Here is a 21,353-nt window from a genome sequence, read left to right on the forward strand (position 1 = left end):
TTAAATGTGATTATTTCGATGCTTTTGAAATGTTTTATCTCCTCTCTGACTGATTTGCTTCTGTAACTGCAACACAGCGAATTTTTATTAAATTTCTGTCTCCCAGCTGTTTTTTATCCGCTCTTTTTTTACAGTGTAGTTGACGTGCAGATTGTGTGTCGGTGTGTGAACAGAGCTCCTCTATATTTTCTAAGTGGTTGAAAGTTGTGTCCAAACTGAAGTGTAGATTTCTCTTCCTGCCTTCTGTCTGAGCTCCTTTATGAGTACGCGCTCTTATTTTGTAACAAAATAAAAACTTCCTGTTTGATCAAAACAGATTCGCTCACTTTTGTTCTTCGCTTGGTTGTTTTATTTAGTTTTCTTTGTTTTGATTCTGTTTTTTCCAAAATTATACTTTGTTTATCTTTTCTGGTATTGTTCGGGGGGCATTTTTGGTTTCGTGTTCTGTTTTTGTTTTGTTAATTGTGGTTTTTTTTCTTGGTGTTTTTAGAAGCGAAACACAGCGTGGATCGACATGTCATCATGATATTTGTTCTGTTAACGTCCACGCTTTGTTTCCTTATAAACATGTTGACCTGATGATGGCGCCAGAGGACAAGTTAAAAGACAAAAAATGTAATTTCTCAGATGAAAAAGTAAATTCAAAGCTTCAAGCTGTAAAACAATCGGCAGGAAAAATATGAAAGAAGAATCCAAGGAAGAATCTTTGTCAGGTTTTAATCGACTCACTGCGGACGCTCATATGGAAATCTAAAATTAGGTCGCGTTTCCACGATCTGCACGTGTGAGTCATCATACATGAAGGCGTGACAGATGGTCGATGGGTGGAAGACGAGATACGACATGCTGAACGGTGTCCGACGCCAAATAAACTCATCTGAGCTCGGAGCCGGATTTCAGAGCAGGAGAAGAAAACTTCACGTCGACTGCAGGTTATTCGCTCATTTCAAAACATTTTATGCTTTTAATCAAAAATAAAAAAATAAGATACAATTTTAATATTTATTTGTGCTTTCATTTTCTGTACAGGTTGTTGTCTGTCTATCTTTGTGGGGACCGAGGTGAGTCGTAGACATGAGGACGTCTGGACCGGGTCCTCACAAAGATGGAAGTACAAATGTGTGTGTGTGTGTGTGTGTGTGTAGGTTCACCTGTCTACACTGCCAACACACACACACACACAAAATCACCACAACCCAGTGGCTTTAATACCAATCCAGCTGTTCCCATGGCAACCAGACCTGAAAATAGTAGAGAAGGCGCCAAACATCTCCCAACGGTAAAATCACAGTTCACAGTGAAATGAGGTGTGTGTGTGTGTGTGTGTGTGTGTGTGTGTGTGTGTGTGTGTGTGTGTGTGTGTGTGTGTGTGTGTGTACATTAGACAGTTGTCTCTTGTAAACGTTGGTCGTCTCCGACATGGAAACCATTCGGAGACTCTGTGTCGTTGTTTGTGAGGAACTTTGACTCCAAACCCTTTTTTTTATAATGTGTTTTCTGTCTTTTGTCTTGTTTCAGCTGGTTGACCTCTGACCTTTGACCTCTCTGTTTTGTCTGTTTTTCAGTGTTAACAGTCACCTGCTGCATCGCGACGACCCGACCAGGTAAAACATCACATCTGAATCCGGCTCCTTTAATGTTCCTTCTTCTAGTGTTTTGAGCAGAAACTGTTTTTAAATCAAATCTCTCTGGTGCATTCAAGGACACTCGGATGTCTGAGACTCCAGAGTAGATATAATGATGAGTTCAGGATCTCTTCCTGTTGTGTTCAGGTGCCCATTTCTTTCTCTGCTGTGTCTTCCAGAGACGAAGCTGACCTGCGACCTCGAGGACTTCGCTCAGCGGCTCAACTGCAGTACGACACTTTTCTACGTTGTTGTTTTTTTTAACGGCAGAGTTTCAGAACTAAAACATCGGTTTGGTTTTACTCACGTCGTTCATCCATCCGTTCTGCACGTGTGCAAAAAGTCACGTAGAATTTAACGTCTTTACGGCGACAGGTTCCATTAGCAAGTTATTTATGTCTATTCGGTGTGCAGCGACATTTGTTGGCTGGCGGCTGTGAATTGTTTTAAGGAGATAAAACGTTTCCGTCCGTCCGTCCGTCTCGTTCTGTTTGATTTCCAGACGGCGGCGTGATCGCAGTGCGGAACGTGACGGCGAGTCACCGGGAGGCGGAGTCTTGCGTCGGCGGCGTTCCCCCGCGCCGTCTGGACACGCCGCTCTGCTCCTCCACCTCCATCCTCAACGTCGTGAAGACGAGGTGGGCCAGCGGGGGGCGCTGTTCACACCTTTAAAGAGTCCGGTTCAAAATAAACGTTTAAAAGTAACCCAGCAGGGGGCGCTGCAGCACCGACGGGTCGAGTAACGTTTCTCGGTTGCCGTCAGGTGCGACGGCCGGTCCAGCTGTTCGGTGCCGATGGACTGGTGTCACGTGGCTCCGCCCTGTTCCAGCAGGTGTGTCTGGATGAAGACTACGTTCACCTGCGAGCTCGGGGGTTCGTATCTTTGCGTGTTCTGGGTATTTATATATGACAATATGAATACAAAATACGTAAATTAAAGTTTAAAAAGTTAACGTTGTTTTTCAGAGATCCACCAGGTGTGTCAGAAGAAGAAGGCGTCGCTCTTCTGCGGTCGGTCGCGTCTTATTTCATCTTCGAACTTGAGCTTAACGTCCTCTGAAGTGTCGTAAACCGGACCGTGTGTGTGTGTGTTCAGGGTCGCGGGTCATCAGAGTGCTGATGGCGAACTACGGCAGGACCAGTACGAAGGTGTGCGAGCACGGCGCCCCCCGCAGGCAGCCGCCCAGCACCAGCTGCAGACTCGCCGAGGCGCTGCAGCTGGTGGCCGACAGGTGAGTCGAGTCAGGTGACGCGGTGACGTCGACGTATCGTGAGGAAAAAAATCGGTTTAACGACACGTTGATTTTATGAAATAAAATGAGTTTTATTATAATGAGAAAAAAGTTGTAAAAAAAACAAGTTTCTCAAAATATTATGAGAATTGAAAATATAAATTGAAAATATTTATTTTTAAGACAAGATCAGTTTTTATTAACTAGTAAAGGTTTCTTAAAAAAACATACACATTTTTTTACAAACAAGAAAGTTTCTCTTACGATTGACAAGTTTCTTATTTATTCATTCATTATTTTTGTTGAAAATAATTTTTAAAAGAAAGAAAAAACTTTTTTTGTACAAATGGTAAAGTTTCTTATGAAAGAACGAGAAAAGATTCACAACAAACAAAAAAGTTTAATTTGTTTACTTTTTAACAAAAGTTCCTTATGAAAACAAGAAAAAAATTCTCTACAAACAAAAACGGTTTTCTTTCAAGGAGAAACATTTTTGATAATAGTAAGAAATATTGTCATACGAAGAAAATAATTTCTTGAAAGAACAATATAATTGTTATTATGAGAAAACTGAAAAAAAATATTTTTGCCAAATAACAAATACACAATATAATAAAAAGTAGTGACTGAATATTACACATGAAACAAATTATAAAGAAAATGTGATGTATCACAAAACTAAAGGTCTAAGAAGAAATAAAACCTGATAAATGAAATTAAAAGAAATGAATCTGACACTTGGAACATAAAACATCTGTCTCTCTCCAGATGTGATGGAAAACACAAATGTTCGATCCGAGCCTCCAACCTGGTCTTCTCCAACCCCTGTCCTGGGACCACGAAATACCTGGAGTACTCCTACACCTGTGTACATCCTGGTAGCTGATGGGGGCGGGGCTTATCAAAGACAGGAAACAGCTGGTAATGACTGAAACTCCTCATTTAAATATTATTCATTTGGATCTGCGTTTGTTTCCTTCTGATGAAATAATCTGAAAGAAATCAAAAAGACTTTAACAATTGAGACGTCATGTTTGTTTGTTTGTTTATTGTGTGTGTGTGTGTGTGTGTGTGTGTTACCTGAGAGTAAAGCATTTTAATGAAGGAGTTGAAGCTCAGATTTCTGATCAGGATGCAGAGCGACGGTCTGATGGTGAGGAGAATTCCCATAATGCACCAGGAGAAGGGAGGAGTTTCTGTTGATGGTGATGTCCGACGTCTCATCCGACCAACGTTGATCCAGTAACTCCAACGATTTCTCCTCCTGTGTTTGAACAAAGGATGACTTTAATATTTCCCTCAGACGTCAGCTGTTATCTGAGTTACGAAGACGAACTCTACGTGACTCAAACTACAACATATCAGCTGAACATGAACCTCCACGACCTCTAACCTTTCTGTAAAGGTCAGCAACACTCGTTGAACTCGAGGCTTCTAGAAGATTTAGAGTTCTAACGTGGTGAAAACCACCAGAGGGCGCCGTTCATACGGACTCTTCTACTGAACACGGTGAATACGACAACATGTGAACCTCAGTCTGTTTCTAAAAGAGTTCGTAGCTTCAGGTCTGTAAAATGGTTCTGATCCAGAAGTGTCTTCAGCTGCAATACCAGCGAGTGCCACTAGAGGTCGGCTCCAAAAAGCCTCCGGCTCCATAGACTCCCATTCAACTTCTCTCATCAAATCCAAAGTGAATAAAATGTGTCCATCAGTTATCTCGGTGTTGTTAGCTAAAGTCACTCCTTCTTATTAGTTTTCTGGAGGTCCATCTGAAAATAATCCCTCATTCATTAGAAAAGAAGATTCAAGAAGACCTGTTTTTAGGGGCGTGTCTGTTTGATTGACAGGCCTGTGGTGCAGTCAGGTTACAGCTATCGGTGGGCGGGACGTAGTATTGTCAGGTTTCCAATCAGATCGGTCAGATCCACCGCTGGCTCCTCCCCCAGCTCGTCCAAATATGGTCACTTCCTGCTCCAAACCGCTCCGAACTAGCAAAGATGGTGACGGACAGAATCTGAACTGGAGGATTCATAACGTTCACAAACCAACGATGACGTCACTGCAGCACACTAAGCCCCGCCCACCTGTAGTTGAAGCCTGACCGCACCATATGGGAGTCTATTGGAGACAGCCCCTAGTTGTCTTCAGTGGTATTGCAGTTTAAAATCTTCACTTTTCAGACCCGGAGATGACGAACATTTTTATATCCACGTAAATATGAAACAATGAAACAGCTTTTAAAAGACCGGGTTGGTCGTCAGAACTTCTGACAGAAAGCAGCCAATCAGAGCTCAGACGTGTTTTATTAATGAGGTCGATAATGTGAAACATCTGTAACCTGAGTGTGTTTTTCTCTCCGCTGACATTAATGAGACATATTTGATCAATTAATCAGCAGCTGTGGGAGAGAAGCCCCCCTGCTGAGCACATCCATTATATATCACTGAACACTTCCATCAATTGTAACTACACCAGGTATTGATCAGCCGCCTCATCCATAAATGAAACACCCCCCCCCCCACACACACCCCCGGGGAGCCGAGTGATGAAACAGAGTCTGTTAAAGAGGAAAATCTTCCTCTGATCCTCCGACGCCGTCTGATCTCATCTCCCACCGCCGCGATCAATACGTCAAGCTTTTATTTCAGGAAGTTTAAATGTCACATTGTTTCATCCTTGAATATGAATTTTTATCTCATGACTGAAATAATCCCAAAATTAAGTCAATTTGCTGCAGTGATTTAAAATACAAGACGAAGCTGAAATATTAATGAGAGTTTCGATCGTTTTAAAATTGTATGTGTTGCTGAGTTGTTGTTTTAAAGTCTGATTTTACTGCATTTAAATTTTTTTTTTTAAAACAGACCACCTTGATGATCAATAATCCAGATACACAAAACAACCACGGCCGGATGTGAGACGCGTCACAGTTTCACGTTTTCCTGTAGAAGATGAAAAGGAAACCGACTGCTTAAATACGGCCGTGTGGAAACCTGACGATACTACGTCCCGCCCACCGATAGCTGTAACCTGACTGCACCACAGGCCTGTCAATCAAACAGACACGCCCCCAAAAACAGGTCTTCTTGAATCTTCTTTTCTAATGAATGAGGGATTATTTTCAGATGGACCTCCAGAAAACTAAGAAGAAGGAGTGACTTTAGCTAACAACACCGAGAGAACTGATGGACACATTTTATTCACTTTGGATTTGATGAGAGAAGTTGAATGGGAGTCTATGGAGCCGGAGGCTTTTTGGAGCCGACCTCTAGTGGCACTCGCTGGTATTGCAGCTGAAGACACTTCTCTGAGACGACAAGTCCAGTTTTTGATAAAACATCTGTGATTCCGTCTTTTGCGTCATTTATTGACTTTTTCCATTTCCAGAAGCCACGCCCCCCCTGCGCTCGCTCCTCCTCCTCTTGTAATTTCTGAATGCTCTGAGCAAGACGGAGTTTGAAGGAGAAATTCCTCTTTAATTAAACTCTATTAAATTCAGTTTAATTCCTTGTCAACAGACTTTTTTTTTTTTCTTCTTTTCTTCACTGAAAATAAAAGTCGCCTCCTTCTTGCTAAACTGTTTACATTTTACATTAATTTCATATCGGCTGGAAGAAGATTGCTCATTTTCCTCTGAGTGATGCTTTTATTACTCCGCCGTTATCCGCCGTGAGGATTTAAAGCTTTAACTCTTTCACACTGGATTAATTAGGATTTAAGAAACGGGGCTGAAGGAGAAAATGAGATGAAGGCGGACGGGAGGTTTTGTTTTCCTGCAGGTCGTCTCAGAAATGAATCAATAACAGTGTTGTTCAGTCAGAATTATTCATATTTATTAAAGAAAATGATTATCAACAATAATAAAACTCATCTGATTCATATCAAGTAATAAATACCAGAGTTTAAAAATACATCATAATTTATTTGTTCAGACACAGTAAGAGGTGTTTAAATTAAATATATCAAAGGTTAATGTTCAGCAGTCGGTTCCTGTTTTTGTTTTTTTAAGGTGAAAATTAAAAATAATTAAAGTGTGAAGCGGCTGATCTGAAGTGTGACCGTTGACCTCTGGCTCCCTCTGGTGGTCACCGCGTGGCACCGCGATGATGCTGAAGGAACCGAACACACCCACGTCGCTTTATGATGTTAAAAATGTTTAAAAAAAATTCTAAATTACTCTTTAAATTATTTATTACATATCCACAGAGCCGTGATCATCGATCAGTTTCCTGCTCCGGTGGGAAAAATAATGAGACAATGAAACGAATAACTCAGTTTGAAGTCATTTCAACCAGCAGTGAGGAACAACAGAGTTTATGATATATATGTTTCATTATTAGACGCTACATGTTGAGATTTACAGGAGACAGATTTTCTCTTAGAATTTCAGCTTTAATTGGGCTGAATATTTCTGATGGACGGCCTCATTTGGCCCTGGGGCCAGTGTTTTGGCCATTGCCTTAGAGCCACCTATTTGATTGGCTGATGGAGGTTCAGGTTCCCTTCTGAAGTTTTCATGTAGCACCACCAAGAGGTCTCCGTGGATTCATCAGGATCGGTTCTCTTTATTATTTATTATTTTATTTATCTATTTCATTATGATTTTGAACTGAAGGTTAATTTCATGACATCATCTTAAAAAATCACGGCGTTACGTTAGCTAATGACAGCATAAAGTTACGTTCGCTAGTGAAACCAGAGAGTTACGTTACGGAGTTCTACTCAAAAAGTCGTATTCGGGAATGGAACCAAAAACAAGTACCGAAGTACCGAAGTACCGAAGTACCGCTGTCTTCGGCAAACAAGGACAAACATCACTGAGTGCAGCCGAAGAGTTACGTTAGCTTTGGCAAATTAGACGAGGCGTTTATCATCTGCATATAAACAAATTTTTTTTTAAAATACAGTATTGTAATCATTGTTTTGAACTGCGGCTGCACGCGAACGAGTTAAATACTTAAAAAGTTGTATTTAAAAAAATTAAAGATCATAAAATGTCTCAAATATTTTCAGAAAAATCTTCGTTTTGCACATTTCTGTTTCCTTATTCAAAGATTTGAGTTGATCTGCACGTCTTCAAAAAAACCTGTGATTTTACATGTTAACGTACGTTTATTCTATTTTAAAATCAACTTCTTGAGTTCTTAAAACGACGTGCGCTTAAACTAAAACACCTCATGTCTCTATTTTTATTTTTTATTTTTTTATTGAGACTTCTGGCCGCTTGCAGTTCTAATCTTTGCGGTCGCCAGAACATGATGTACTTCCTCTTTGTTTATCTGCGTGTCGTTCCGATGTTTTTATTGAATTCTCACTTCCTGCAAGAGTTTGTTGTTCCACGTCTCCTCGTCGGACTCGTAGGTTAAAAATATCAACTGCGTGTAAAAGTGTGAGTTCACTTATTTTATTTTATTTTTTGTTCTTGTCGTCAGATCTGAACTCGTTGCAGAAAACACGACCAACTTCCAGCCAGGTGAGCTTCATTCTTTTTATATTCTCATATTTATTGTTGTAAAAAAAAAAAAGTGAGTGCAGTTTTTAGTAATTCAGCAGGATTATTACATTCAGAGTTTCACATAAAAACTGATAATAAAGGAACATTTAAAAATATAGAAAAGAAATGAGATACAGAACAGATAAAATGCACAAAATTAAACGCGGTAGTTTAAAGTGCGAGAGCTTTAAGAGGAGCGAGTTAAAGGCTGAAGAGAAACGTTGTGAGCTTTCTTTTAAAAGTATTAACAAAAGAAAAATTAGGTGACACCAAAACTAGCATCACTGATACGCAAGCGACAAACATAAAACTTTATTTATAGTTTAAAGCTGAATCGTTCATCAATCAGACGTTCAACAGCAAAATAATCTGCAACTATTTCCACAAGCAAATAAAATACAGTAAATGTTTTTATACCAATAAATAATGTTTAAAGCAAAATAAAAAGTATGAATTATTTTTTTTTTTTTTTTTTTTTTGACAGAACATGAAGTGCAAAGTTTGATTCTATGAAGTTTTTGATTTAAAGACACAAAACACCAAAAATGTCTCATAACAAACTAAAAATGAGACAAAAAAATGACAAAAAGATGTTTGAAATGACACAAAAACCAAAACAACTATTTAAAAGAGAGAATTAGATGAACCGATAATTCAAACAGTTGTCGGTGGCAACCGTCCATTAAAGAGTTTTATATCCAACACATGAACTGAATAATCATGTAAGAAAAAAATGGTCAAAATATAAAATGACGAACAATTTTACAAATAATTTGAAGAAAATTTTTAAATTCAGCTCATTTAATTTTTCATCTTTACAGCTGAGATATTTGTATTTATCTTTTTACAGATGTTTTGTCTTTTTACGTCTTTTTAATTTCTCTTGTTTTACATCTTATGTCTTTACATCTTATTTCTTTCTCGTCCGTGTAGTTTTACTTCTGTTTTTACTGGTTTGTATCTTCTACGTTTTTTTTGCATCTTTATTTTTTTCTTTTTTTTAACATGTTTTTCATTTCTCTAGTTTGTTTATGCCTTTTTAAAACAATTTGACCCTTCTTCAGTCAATTAAAAGCCTTCAACATTTTACATGTCCTTTTTGTAGTTTTAATATTTTTTAAATCGTTTTACGTATTTTTGATCATTGTGCGTCTCTTCAGTTTCATCTGTTTGTTTCTTTGACATTTTTCTTTACATATTTTTCCAGTTTTAAAATTCTTCATTCGTTTTGCTTCTCATTAATCCTTTTATGTCTTTTTTTTGCCCTTTTATGTCTTTTTAATCGTTGTGCATCTCTTTCAACATTTAACATCCTTTTAGCTTTCTTTTTAGTGCATTTTGCTCTTTTTATGTTCTTTTTCTTAATTTTTCTTTTTGTTGTTTTATGTCTTTTATTTGTCGTATTTTTATTTTTAACAATTTCGTATCTCTTGTCTATTTACATCTTTTTTTTATCGTTTTACTTTTCTCCAGGCGTTTTACATCTTTTTAATTGATTTGCATCCTTTTAGGTCTCTTTTCATTTCAATGTCTAAAATTCAAAGATCATTATTTTTCCTCCCAGACGTGACGAAGATGAAACAGAAATTTGACAAGAAAATTTAAAAATTTTCCCAGTTTCCCTTTAAAAGTAACTAAAAACAATCACTCGACAATCAGAATATTTGTTTTTCTGTTGGTTCAAGGTATTTATTAATTGATAATTGATTTCATCTCTTTGTATAAGTGTTGTGTAACTTTGTTTTCTAACAGCGACTCCAGGAGGATCTGATCCGTCAGCATGCTCCAGCTCGTCTTCCTGCTGTCCGTCCTGCTTAACGTTCCCCCCTCGCTGCCGTACGCGCTGAAAAACTGCACTGTCGACTCGGCGGACGTTTCCGTCGCGTGTAACGATCGTGACCTCACCGCGATTCCCCACGACATTCCCAAAAACGCGACATTTCTGGACCTCAACTCCAATCGGATTCCTCAGATCAACCGGACGGATCTGAGCGGTTTATCGAAGCTTGTTTATTTCCAAATGCAATTAAACTCTTTGCTTCAAATCGACGATGGAGCATTCTCCGACTTGGCGGAGTTGACGTACCTCGTCATCAGTTATAATCTTCTCACAAACCTGAGCGATGACGTGTTCCAGGGGTTATCCAAGTTAGCGTGCCTTTCTCTAACTCGCAACCGGATCTCGTGCATCTCCCCGCTGGCCTTTCGGCCACTCGTCAGTTTACAGATCGTAGAACTGAGCGACAACGACCTCCATCGACTCGCCGACATCGTCCCCATTTTATGTCTGCTGACTCTGCGCGAACTCGAAGTGGGAATGAACCGCTTCCCATCCTTCGATTCCGACGACCTGCCGCTCAACACGTCAAACCTCCGGCGGCTGGTGTTTAATCTGAATCCACTGACAAGGTTCAGTGTCACCAGAGACGTCTTTCCTCACCTTCAGGTCATGGATTTGTCCAAATGCAGCCGCGGCTTCGAGTGGGACGTACCCGACAAAACCTTCCTGAGGAGCCTGACGAGTCTGTACTTGAGCGGGATCGAGGTGAGTTTCGAGACGTACCGGACGATGCTCCGGAGCACCGAGTCTTTGCAGTACCTCTGGTTGTCGTATGTGAAGGAGTGGTTCGATAATGGTCTGGTAGACGTCGCCTGCCAGATTCCTTCTCTGACCAACCTCGATTTGACGTTCAACAACATTTACATACTGAACGACACGCTGCTGCGAAACTGCTCTGGACTCACCGACCTGGCTCTGCTCGGCAACGAGATGACCGACCTGTCCGAGAATTCGCTCAAACCTCTGAATCGGCTCAAGCAGCTGAATTTAGGCGCCAACTTCCTAACCCGAGTGCCGCTTGCCATCCGAGGCCTCTCCTCGCTCGTCGTACTCGAAATGTTTTCAAATGACATCGGAGATTTGGGCTGCTCCGACTTCCTGAACTTGACGAGTTTGACGCAACTCTTTCTCAGCAAAAACCGCATCTCAAAACTAAGAGGATGTGTTTTCAGAGACTTGAAGAATTTGCGATTACTCGACGTTGACAGAAATCCGATTATTAGATTGTACGATACCTTCAAGGTCGGATTGCGTAACCTCGGCATTTTGAAGATGAACGGGAACAACTTGAAGCAGCTCGATAAAGGCGACTTCAGTAGTCTGTCTTCGCTCTTTTCTTTGGATTTAAAGTCGTTGTCAAGCTGCCGAGTGAACAACGGGACCTTCGAAGGACTTGATCGCCTCGAAATTCTCACTCTCTACTCGTACTCGCTCGGGGAATACATGTTCAGAGGACTGTCGCACTTAAAAACTCTTACGGTTTACCTTCCTACGTTCATGACCAGTCTGACTCATGGGATACATGATGGACCGCCTTTCTTACAGCTGCCCTCTTTGACGGAGCTGAGAATCATAAACAACAACCGATATGACCTGGTCATCCCTCCAGATGTGCTCGGAGGTCTGAAATACTTGCATCTCTTTGCAGCTGAGAAATTCTTCTCGGAGACGCCGCACCCAGACACCTTCACGCACACGCCTCTTCTAACCAGCCTCCAGATAATCGGCAGCAACGTCTCGTCACCGAAACCCGAACTGTTTCGGCCAATCCCGAACCTCCAGGCTCTCGATCTTTCCCAGAATAAGCTCAGATCTTTGGACTTTCTGGCGCGGGTCGACCTGCCGGCGCTCAGCTGGCTGAAAGTGAAAGAGAACGAGTTGACGGTGATCAATGAGATGGTCCTCTGGTCTCTGACCGCGCTCACGTACCTGGACCTTTTCGGCAACCCGTTCACCTGCGACTGCTCCAACGCCGGCTTCATCCAGTGGGTGAAGAGCAACAACCGGACTCAGGTGGTCAACGCCTACCAGTACACCTGCTCCTTCCCTCCCAGTAAACAAGGAAGCCGGTTGCTGGACTTCGACGTCCAGTCCTGCTGGGCGGACGTGGACTTCCTCTGCTTCGTGTCCAGCTGCTGCCTGGTCGTCCTGACCCTCCTCACTTCCTTCCTCTACCACTTCCTGAGGTGGCAGCTGGTCTACGCCGTCCACCTCTTCCTGGCCTTCGTCCACGACCGCAGGAGGAGGAAGGAGGGCGCCCCTCACCGCTACGACGCCTTCGTCTCCTACAACGTCCACGACGAGGACTGGGTTTACCGGGAGATGCTGCCGGTGCTGGAGGGAGAGCAGGGCTGGAGACTCTGTCTGCACCACCGAGACTTCCAACCCGGTAAATGTCGACTCATCAACTTAAGTTCATATCAGTCAACTTCTCAAATGCAACAAACTCCGCCCACTTGTCTAGTAAACTATCACAAACTAGTTTCACTGTGTCTTGTCCAAACTCACCGGAAGGACTCGGGCTAACTCTTACATGACTTGTCAACGAATCTCAACACGTCTTTGGACACCAACTTGTCTGTCTGTCCTCTGTCCTGTCCTCAGGTAAGCCCATCATCGAGAACATCACGGACGCCATCTACGGCAGCAGGAAGACCATCTGTGTGATCAGCCACCGCTACCTGCAGAGCGAGTGGTGCTCCAGGGAGATCCAGATGGCCAGGTGGGGGCGCTGTCTCTGTGACCTCTGACCTCTGACCTCACAGGTTCTCTGAACCATCCTCAGGGTCTGTCCTCTGACCTGTCCTCTGACCTGGTCTGTCCTCTGTCCTCTGACCTGGTCTGACCTCTGTCCTCTGACCTGGTCTGTCCTCTGACCTCTGACCTGGTCTGACCTCTGTCCTCTGTCCCGGTGCAGCTTCCGTCTGTTTGACGAGCAGAAGGACGTGCTGGTACTGCTGTTCCTGGAGGACATCCCGTCCCATCAGCTGTCTCCGTACTACCGCATGAGGAAGCTGGTGAAGAGACGGACGTACCTGAGCTGGCCTCAGGCCGTCCAGCACCCGGGAGTCTTCTGGCAGAACGTCCGGAGAGCTCTGGAGACGGGGGACGAGGACGCCGAGGACACGGACCTCCTGACCGCCAGCGTGTCTCCGGTCTGCTGAAGTCCTCAATATGAACTAAATTAAAGATATGAGTAAGTAAATAATCCTTCAGTAGAGTGTCAAACAACTGATTCATTCAATTGTGTTGTTTAAGATTTGTTTTAAATTGTTATTTATTTTTCATGTTTTGTTTTTGTTTTTCAGCCGCAGCATGATTTTCAGCAAAACCACGTGTCCAAAAACAAACTCCAACAGGTGACCAGAAGTCGATAATAAAGCCGAGCTCTCTTCTAGCAGCTCTCACCTGAGTGACGAATCAGACATGACGGAGCTGTAATGACTTTCTGCTAAAAATGTAAACAAATACCGTTTAATAAAATCTGGAATCACACGAGAACTGTTTTAACTACACTTTTGTCCGTAACATCGTGGAGGGAGCTGCACGTCTGATTGACAGGTCTGCGGTGCAGTCAGGTTACAGCTATCGGTGGGCGGGACGTAGTATCGTCAGGTTTCTGATCAGATCGGTCAGATCCACCTCTGGCTCCTCCCCCAGCTCGTCCAAATATGGTCACTTCCTGCTCCAAACCGCTCCGAACTAGTAAAGATGGTGACGGACAGAATCTGAACTGGAGGATTTATAACGTTCATGAACCAACGATGACATCACTGATGGATGATGACATCACCGCTGGTTGATGACATCACTGATGGTTGATGGTTGGTTTTATTACGTTTTGATGTCCTGCTGTTTTGAACAGGTGACGCAGCTAGCTAACCAGTAAGCTAGGCTAACCTTGTGACTCTTTTCAAGTTAAGTATATTTCTTTTTTCTTCTTTTCACCGCGAATGCTGTCGTCTCAGGTGACCTCAATCCATTCACGTGTTTTCTCCCACTGTGTTCTGAACTTTTCCCAGTCGCTCATGAACGCACCAACAGTGTCCTCAGGTTCTTGGATCTAGAACAAGCCCCGTCCCCTCCGGCATGTCCAAATATGGTCGCTTGTAGGGCCAAAGCAAACCAAAGATACAAACTGGGGCTTTTCCAAGTTTCTTACCTATATCTTTGTTTGTATTCGATGTTAATTTTTTTGACTGGATACTCGTTGGATGTTGTCACGGCGGTGCAAAAGGTCAATTCTCTGCAGGTTTCAGCCGGATCGAACCAGTTCCCCTTTGACGTATATTTGTACGTCCTTGGCCAATTAAACAAACCAGTAAATGATTGATACGCAAACCCAACAATGTCATGATGAACCCGACAAATCGCAAATGATGAAATCCCCCTTTGAACCAGCAGAGAAGCGCTGACCAGTGAGCCAAAAAAAACCAAAAAACTCCCAATCTGTGTACATATTGGAGAATCTGACCGTCCGGCAGCTCGTATAAAAGCCGAGAGGCGCCACCAACAATCTGGCCGTCGTTACTCTCCTGAAGTAAGAAAGAAACCTTTTTCGACTCCGACCACCGTCATGAATCTGCAGCTCAAAAGTCACTTCCTGTTGGCGGCGCTGTTCGTGAGCAGCTCGGCTCTGATGGCCGAAGAATGCGAAAACCTCGTTACGCCGACGTCTCCGATCGACCCGAGCATGGTAAAACACAACAGTTTAATCTCAGACTTCAAAACATTAATTGTGACGATATAAATGATGTCATAAAGGATGAAGTGATGCAACGGTTTTGTGTCCAAAAGGTCAAAGGTCAACATCACCATGTTTTTCCATCATTCAGCAGAGACTGTGAGCCTATTTTAAATGTAGTCAGATCTTCGGTGCTGTCGGGTCGGATGGAGACGGACAGCTGACTGCTGGAGGAGGGAAACCGCTACGAGGAGCGGGTTCTGGTTGTAGACTGGTTCTGGACGAGTTTTAATTTAAACTGGTTCTGGACGAGTTTTAAACTGGACCCAGTTAGGACTCGTTTTTGATTTGGTTTTTGACAGGTCGAACATGTGTGTGAAGAATCCATCTTTGTAGAGTCTGGAGCTTCTTTGCAGAAGCATCCAGATTTGAAGCATCGTCTGTTGTCATGGAAACAACTTTGTCCCCCTCATCAGAATCCGATTTATTGGACAAACATATATTATCAGAGTTTGGACAATCGTTGAGGGAGACCAAGAATAAGATTCAGATTTCAGACAGTTTTTTTCGAACACATTTCTGTGCATATGTTTCGATGTTCACGCCTTCTTCCGTTATTTCGAGGTGTTCGTTGTCACTGATCCACTTCCTTTTTGCGGGCAGATTTCTGGCCGGTTCAACGTCCTCATGGCGTACACTAATGTTTCCATTTTTAAAGCCATCCTGAAGATAACCAACAGCTCCTGGATGAACATTTCAGCGTCGCCGCTCGGCCCCAACAATGTCGTCATGTACGAGATGAACGAGATGTGAGTTCAGAACCATTTCTAAAGGAAACTTTTTAAAGTCCTAAAAGTCTCCATCATGATTTAACCCTCCTGTTGTCCTCGGGTCAAAATGACCCGCAGCTGTGTTCAACCAAGTTCTATTTTATTTCTATATTTTTATATGTTTGGGGATTTTTTTTTTTGGTTTAAAGAAACCCTCACAGCATCCTTGTCACCAATGATCCCCAAAAAAATATGAAAATATAGAAATAAAATAGAACTTGGTTGAACACAGCTGTGGGTCATTTTGACCCAAGGACAAGACAAGGGTTAAACTCTTCCTCTGATGTTTTTCCCAGAAATGGAACCTGCATCGCTTCTACGGTGAACATGACCATCAGAGGCGACACGGCAGAGTCGTCCTGTAAGTTCAGATTTCAAAATAAAAGCTGCAGATTCACCAGGAATTAACTGAAGGTTTTATATAACTGAAAATCTGAGTTTTAAGTGTACAAAATAGAGGAGAAAACATTTCAAAGACTGAAACATCATCATATGTAAACAGTCACTCAACCAGTCAGATTTTCTGCTGACTCATCAGCTATTCTCAGTTTATACACTTTGTACTCTGATGTTAAACAGATCAATATTTGTATTGATTAAACATTCACAAATTAAAGATTCATTCAACAACTTGAGTGGAAACACAGAAGTGAGAACAAACATGTTCCGCATTCATTTTTAACTTTATTTTTCTTTTTAGGTATTTTACTTTCTTTTGAGTTGTTTTCTGTTTCTTTTATTTGTTGTGCGTCTCTTTTGAATCCCTTCATGCCTCTTTTCCACCTTCCGTCAACATGTTTGCTGATCGGATCACAAGTGTTTGGAAAAAGTTCAGGTGTTGAACCACAGACCGTTTCTAAAAGAGTTCGTAGCTTCAGGTCTGTAAAATGGTTCTGATCCAGAAGTGTCTTCAGCTGCAATACCAGCGAGTGCCACTAGAGGTCGGCTCCAAAAAGCCTCCGGCTCCATAGACTCCCATTCAACTTCTCTCATCAAATCCAAAGTGAATAAAATGTGTCCATCAGTTATCTCGGTGTTGTTAGCTAAAGTCACTCCTTCTTCTTAGTTTTCTGGAGGTCCATCTGAAAATAATCCCTCATTCATTAGAAAAGAAGATTCAAGAAGACCTGTTTTTGGGGGCGTGTCTGTTTGATTGACAGGCCTGCGGTGCAGTCAGGTTACAGCTATCGGTGGGCGGGACGTAGTATCGTCAGGTTTCCAATCAGATCGGTCAGATCCACCGCTGGCTCCTCCCCCAGCTCGTCCAAATATGGTCACTTCCTGCTCCAACTGCTCCGAACTAGCAAAGATGACATCATTGATGGATGATGGTTGGTGGAAACGCCAGGTGGGCCGCTGGTGATCCGATCACAGCAGGAGGCCCATTGATGGAAGGTGGAAACGGACTCTTTCTCGTTCTGTACGTCTGCAGCTCGTTGAACTTCCAGACAGTCTTCAAGTGTCAGTTTCACTTTTTGAGTGCTGCCGCTTTTCATATGAACGTCTCTGACTTTTGTTTTTCGTCTCCCAGTCGCCAACATCACCTCAGTGTTCCAGGTGCTGCGGAGCTGCAACGACTGTCTGCTCATCACCGCCAACACCACCATCAACAACGCCAAAAAGTTCCTCAAAGCCCTGAACCTGAGCACCGACGACAACGACGACGACGTTGAGAGTGTCTCCGGCCCCTCTCTGTATCTCATGGGTAACGAAGGAACCAAAGTCAGACAAGCGGAAAATAAAATCCGTCCTCCACCCAAACAAAACATTCATCCATGATTGTCTTTTTATTTCCAGCCCGAGAGTCAACGGCTGTGGATGTGGAACACTTCAAGAGGCAGGCGAGCTGCCTCGGCTTCACCAGAGAACCGGACTTCATTCACCAACCCGAACAAAGTGCTTTTTTTTTTAACTTCTCTGCTCAAACGGTGATGAAGTTGTCAATCTGTGACTTCACACACAGCTGATCTGTTTTGTTTGTGGGATTTTTCTCTCTGCAGGCTTCTGTCAAAAAGGCGAAGGCATCACGATGCCAAACCTCTAAAGTGGAAACGCATCATCGTCGTCATCGGAAATGAAAACTTCGAGCTGAAACTCAGGGAATAAAAGACCCCCAAAAAGGATCATTAAACATCAAATGTGTTGTCTGTGGTTTTATTCGGGAGTTTGTCCTCTAATAAATTGGTTGTATTCTAAGTTGTATTTTTATTTAAATTGTATTTACGGGCTTTGAATGTGGATGCGGCGGTTCGATGGCAGAGCCGAGTAGACGAGGGCGTCGTCTGTGTAGAGGCGAACTCAAAAACCTGCACAGTCTAAACTCGGTCACATCTGAACTCACGGACACGAAACATCATTTTACACCCAGCGAGACTTCCGCTTCTCGATGGTGTCGATAACTCCCATCAGAACAAAGAAACAAACCCAGGTAAACCTGCCTGGAAACCAGAGGGAGGAGCCAAGGACACTATGCCCCGCCCACATTGTAGGTTCAGAAGCTGCCTGAGAATCTGTCTGATGTCAGAATTTCCCTTCAGTATCACAGTGATCCAGTGATGTTTCTCTGATTACCCATAATGCACTGCAGACAGGAACCGTAAAGATAAGACTGTGTGAAAAGGATCTGAAAAGTGAAGCCAACGCAGAAGAGAGTCAAAATTATTATAAAATACTATAACTATAACATGGGTGGGGCATATTGTCCTTGGCTCCTCCCCTTACTCAACCAAATATGATTCACTTCCGGTTCCAGAAAAACAAGATGATCAAAGAAAAAGAGGTCATGTGATAAAGTACTCGTGGTGGTTAAGACCGTCGTAAATTGCATAATTGCGTATTAAAATTTTCATATGTAACTCACGTACAGAACGTTACTTACGTACAAAATTACTTATTTTAACCCAAAATGAGATCTTTTCCCCAAAACCTATCTAGGCGGTTTTGTGGTGCCTAACACAAAACTTCTGCGTTCAATTGTAACTTGCGAGTTCGTGCATTACGACGCCAGAAGTCGTTCGAGCATTGTTGCTAGGTTACAACAACACGGGAGGGTGTCCAGAAGCCACAGAAGCTAACAGTTTATCAAGGCTCAACATTTTCCCTCAGACGTTAGGCTGTTATCAAAGTTACGAAGACAAACTCTACGTAACTAAAAACTACAACATATTAGCTTGAACATCCAGCCAAAACGTGAACCTCCATGACCACTGACCTTTTATGTAAACGTCGGCAAAACATCACAACTCATGAACTCGAGGCTTGTAGAAAACTTAGAGTTGTGACATGTGAACATGATGATATGTTTAGCCGTACGTCTTCACTTCACCGCTGGTTGTCGAGGTGATGTCCCGCTAACAATGTGGGCTTCATTGACAATTGGAATACTTTCTGGGGAAAACCTGGTCTGATCCAGAGAGACGGCATCCATCCTACTTTGGATGCTGCAGCTCTTCTTTCTAGAAATATGGCCATGTCTCTTAACAGCCCTAAAACCTGACATCCAGGGTTGAAGTCAGGACGCAGAGCTGCAGTCTTACAGCTCCTCTGCAGCTTCTTTAGAGCTGTCACTCACCCAAAACCTTCAACATCCTGTAGAGGTTGTGTCTGGAAGATTGCTGCCACTCCTCCTCCTCCGCCCACCTCTGATCCTGGTTCTGTTGGAGGTTTCTTCCTGTTAAAGGGAGTTTTTCTTCACTCTGTTGGTGAAGGTTACTGGCCAGGTTAGGAGACAGCTGGAGAGAATCCACCAGCGCAAGGCTGCAGGACCTGACGGCATCAGCCCCGTGGTCCTGAAGACCTGCGCCGTCCAGCTGGCTGAGGTCCTACAACACCTCTTCAACCTGAGCCTGAAGCAGGAGGAGGTCCCGGTGCTGTGGAAGACGTCCTGCCTGGTTCCAGTCCCTAAGAAGACGACTCCATCTGGCCTCAAAGACTACCGACCGGTTGCCCTCACATCTCATGTGATGAAGGTGCTGGAGAGGCTGGTCTTGGCCCACCTCAGACCGCTGGTGAAATCTTCTCTGGACCCTCTACAATTTGCGTACCAGCCTCATGTGGGAGTGGACGACGCCATCATCTACCTGCTGCAACGAGCTCAGTCTCACCTGGATGGAACCGGTGACTCTGTGAGAATCACTTTCTTTGATTTCTCCAGTGCATTTAACACCATCCAACCACTGCTGCTGAGTGAGAAGCTGCAGGTGGTGGTGGTGGTGGGGGTGGACGCGTCCACCGTCTCCTGGATCACTGACTACCTGACAGGCAGACCACAGTTTGTCCGTCTGGGCAGTGTGCTGTCTGATACGGTGGTCAGTGGTACTGGAGCTCCTCAGGGAACTGTTCTGTCTCCTTCCTGTTCACCTTCTACACCACTGACTTCCAGAACAACTCAGAGTCAAGACATCTGCAGAAGTTCTCTGATGACTCTGCAGTGGACGGTGTATAAGGGATGGACGGGAGGAGGAGTCAGTGGACGGTGTATAAGGGATGGACGGGAGGAGGAGTCAGTGGACGGTGTATAAGGGATGGACGGGAGGAGGAGTCAGTGGACGGTGTATAAGGGATGGACGGGAGGAGGAGTCAGTGGACGGTGTATAAGGGACGGACGGGAGGAGGAGTACAGGGCAGTAGTGGAGGACTTTGTGGAGTGGGCTGGTAGAAATCACCTCCTCCTGAACGTGGCCAAGACCAGAGAGATGGTGGTCGACTTCAGGAGGAAGACGACGGCTCCACAACCGCTGAGAGTTCTGGGAGAGGAGGTGGACATGGTGGAGGAGTACAAGTACCTGGTGTCTCCATGACAACAGACTGAGATCATTCCAGATACGGGAGATCATTCCTGATACGGGAGATCATTCCTGACACAGGAGATCATTCCAGATACAGGAGATCATTCCAGATACAGGAGATCATTCCTGATACGGGAGATCATTCCTGATACAGGAGATCATTCCAGATACAGGAGATCATTCCTGATACAGGAGATCATTCCTGATACAGGAGATCATTCCTGATACAGGAGATCATTCCTGATACAGGAGATCATTCCTGCCGACCGCAATTAGACTGTACAATAACTCACCTCTGGCAAAATCCATCACAGTACAATAACACTGTTGACTGTGTTTCTTGGTTGCTTGCATATAATATATAGATATATACTGTACTGTATATACTGTGCATTTTATATTTTATACTGCTATTTTATTGCTTTTCTATTATTCTATTCTATTATTTTATTCTATTATTTCTATTATTATCTTTTTGCTTCTGTATGCTGCTGTAGCGAAAAAAATTTCCCCTTGGGGATTAATAAAGTAAATACCTACATACCTACCTATGGAGCCGGAGGCTTTTTGGAGCCGACCTCTAGTGGCACTCGCTGGTATTGCAGCTGAAGACACTTCTGGATCAGAACCATTTTACAGACCTGAAGCTACTTTTTTACCGTCCAGACTTTCAAACATCGTCCAGCTACAACCTGAACTACGTGTGTTGATGAAGTTTTGGACTTGTTGTTGCTGTAAAGGATTAGAGTACTTTAAAAAGCAACCTTGTACAGCAGAACTGATAATCAACATTCAATCAGTTACCCACTAAGCACACACACTTTGGACCAACTGGGGGCGGGGATTCGACCCGGAGATGTT

At 43.2% G+C, this 21,353-nt stretch overlaps 3 protein-coding genes across 3 annotated transcripts; all 3 read left to right on the forward strand.

Moving 5' to 3' along the window:
* Positions 1 to 581: 581 nt before the first annotated feature.
* On the forward strand, positions 582 to 5,703 carry LOC138636185 (uncharacterized). Its single transcript, XM_069724064.1, has 7 exons — positions 582 to 635; positions 1,146 to 1,279; positions 1,566 to 1,604; positions 1,773 to 1,855; positions 2,592 to 2,636; positions 2,722 to 2,857; positions 3,626 to 5,703. Exons 1-7 carry the CDS (start codon positions 582 to 584, stop codon positions 3,741 to 3,743), a joined length of 609 nt encoding a protein of 202 aa, XP_069580165.1. The 3' UTR covers positions 3,744 to 5,703.
* LOC138636188 (toll-like receptor 13) lies at positions 4,293 to 13,638 on the forward strand. Its single transcript, XM_069724068.1, has 6 exons — positions 4,293 to 4,366; positions 8,290 to 8,330; positions 10,104 to 12,580; positions 12,796 to 12,913; positions 13,109 to 13,387; positions 13,500 to 13,638. Exons 3-5 carry the CDS (start codon positions 10,132 to 10,134, stop codon positions 13,353 to 13,355), a joined length of 2,814 nt encoding a protein of 937 aa, XP_069580169.1. The 5' UTR covers positions 4,293 to 4,366; positions 8,290 to 8,330; positions 10,104 to 10,131; the 3' UTR covers positions 13,356 to 13,387; positions 13,500 to 13,638.
* A 1,070-nt stretch (positions 13,639 to 14,708) lies between these two features.
* Positions 14,709 to 17,843, forward strand: LOC138636189 (uncharacterized). Its single transcript, XM_069724069.1, has 6 exons — positions 14,709 to 14,887; positions 15,539 to 15,684; positions 16,002 to 16,066; positions 17,237 to 17,410; positions 17,503 to 17,601; positions 17,706 to 17,843. Exons 1-6 carry the CDS (start codon positions 14,768 to 14,770, stop codon positions 17,747 to 17,749), a joined length of 648 nt encoding a protein of 215 aa, XP_069580170.1. The 5' UTR covers positions 14,709 to 14,767; the 3' UTR covers positions 17,750 to 17,843.
* Positions 17,844 to 21,353: the final 3,510 nt, after the last annotated feature.

Source organism: Brachyistius frenatus, unplaced genomic scaffold (assembly GCF_029030835.1).
Source record: "Brachyistius frenatus isolate BFR_SWC_R1_liver_20210118 unplaced genomic scaffold, ASM2903083v1 Contig_360, whole genome shotgun sequence".
Classification (NCBI taxonomy): Eukaryota; Metazoa; Chordata; class Actinopteri; family Embiotocidae; genus Brachyistius; species Brachyistius frenatus.

Coding starts and splice junctions, on each gene's coding strand:
- LOC138636188 (XM_069724068.1), top strand. CDS start 10,132: ATGCTCCAGCTCGTCTTCCTGCTGTCCGTCCTGCTTAACGTTCCCCCC. Junction 12,581..12,795: donor CCACCGAGACTTCCAACCCG/GTAAATGTCGAC, acceptor TCCTGTCCTCAG/GTAAGCCCATCATCGAGAAC. Junction 12,914..13,108: donor AGGGAGATCCAGATGGCCAG/GTGGGGGCGCTG, acceptor GTCCCGGTGCAG/CTTCCGTCTGTTTGACGAGC.
- LOC138636185 (XM_069724064.1), top strand. CDS start 582: ATGGCGCCAGAGGACAAGTTAAAAGACAAAAAATGTAATTTCTCAGAT. Junction 636..1,145: donor GTAATTTCTCAGATGAAAAA/GTAAATTCAAAG, acceptor GTGTGTGTGTAG/GTTCACCTGTCTACACTGCC. Junction 1,280..1,565: donor GCGCCAAACATCTCCCAACG/GTAAAATCACAG, acceptor TCTGTTTTTCAG/TGTTAACAGTCACCTGCTGC.
- LOC138636189 (XM_069724069.1), top strand. CDS start 14,768: ATGAATCTGCAGCTCAAAAGTCACTTCCTGTTGGCGGCGCTGTTCGTG. Junction 14,888..15,538: donor CTCCGATCGACCCGAGCATG/GTAAAACACAAC, acceptor TTTTGCGGGCAG/ATTTCTGGCCGGTTCAACGT. Junction 16,067..17,236: donor CGACACGGCAGAGTCGTCCT/GTAAGTTCAGAT, acceptor TTCGTCTCCCAG/TCGCCAACATCACCTCAGTG.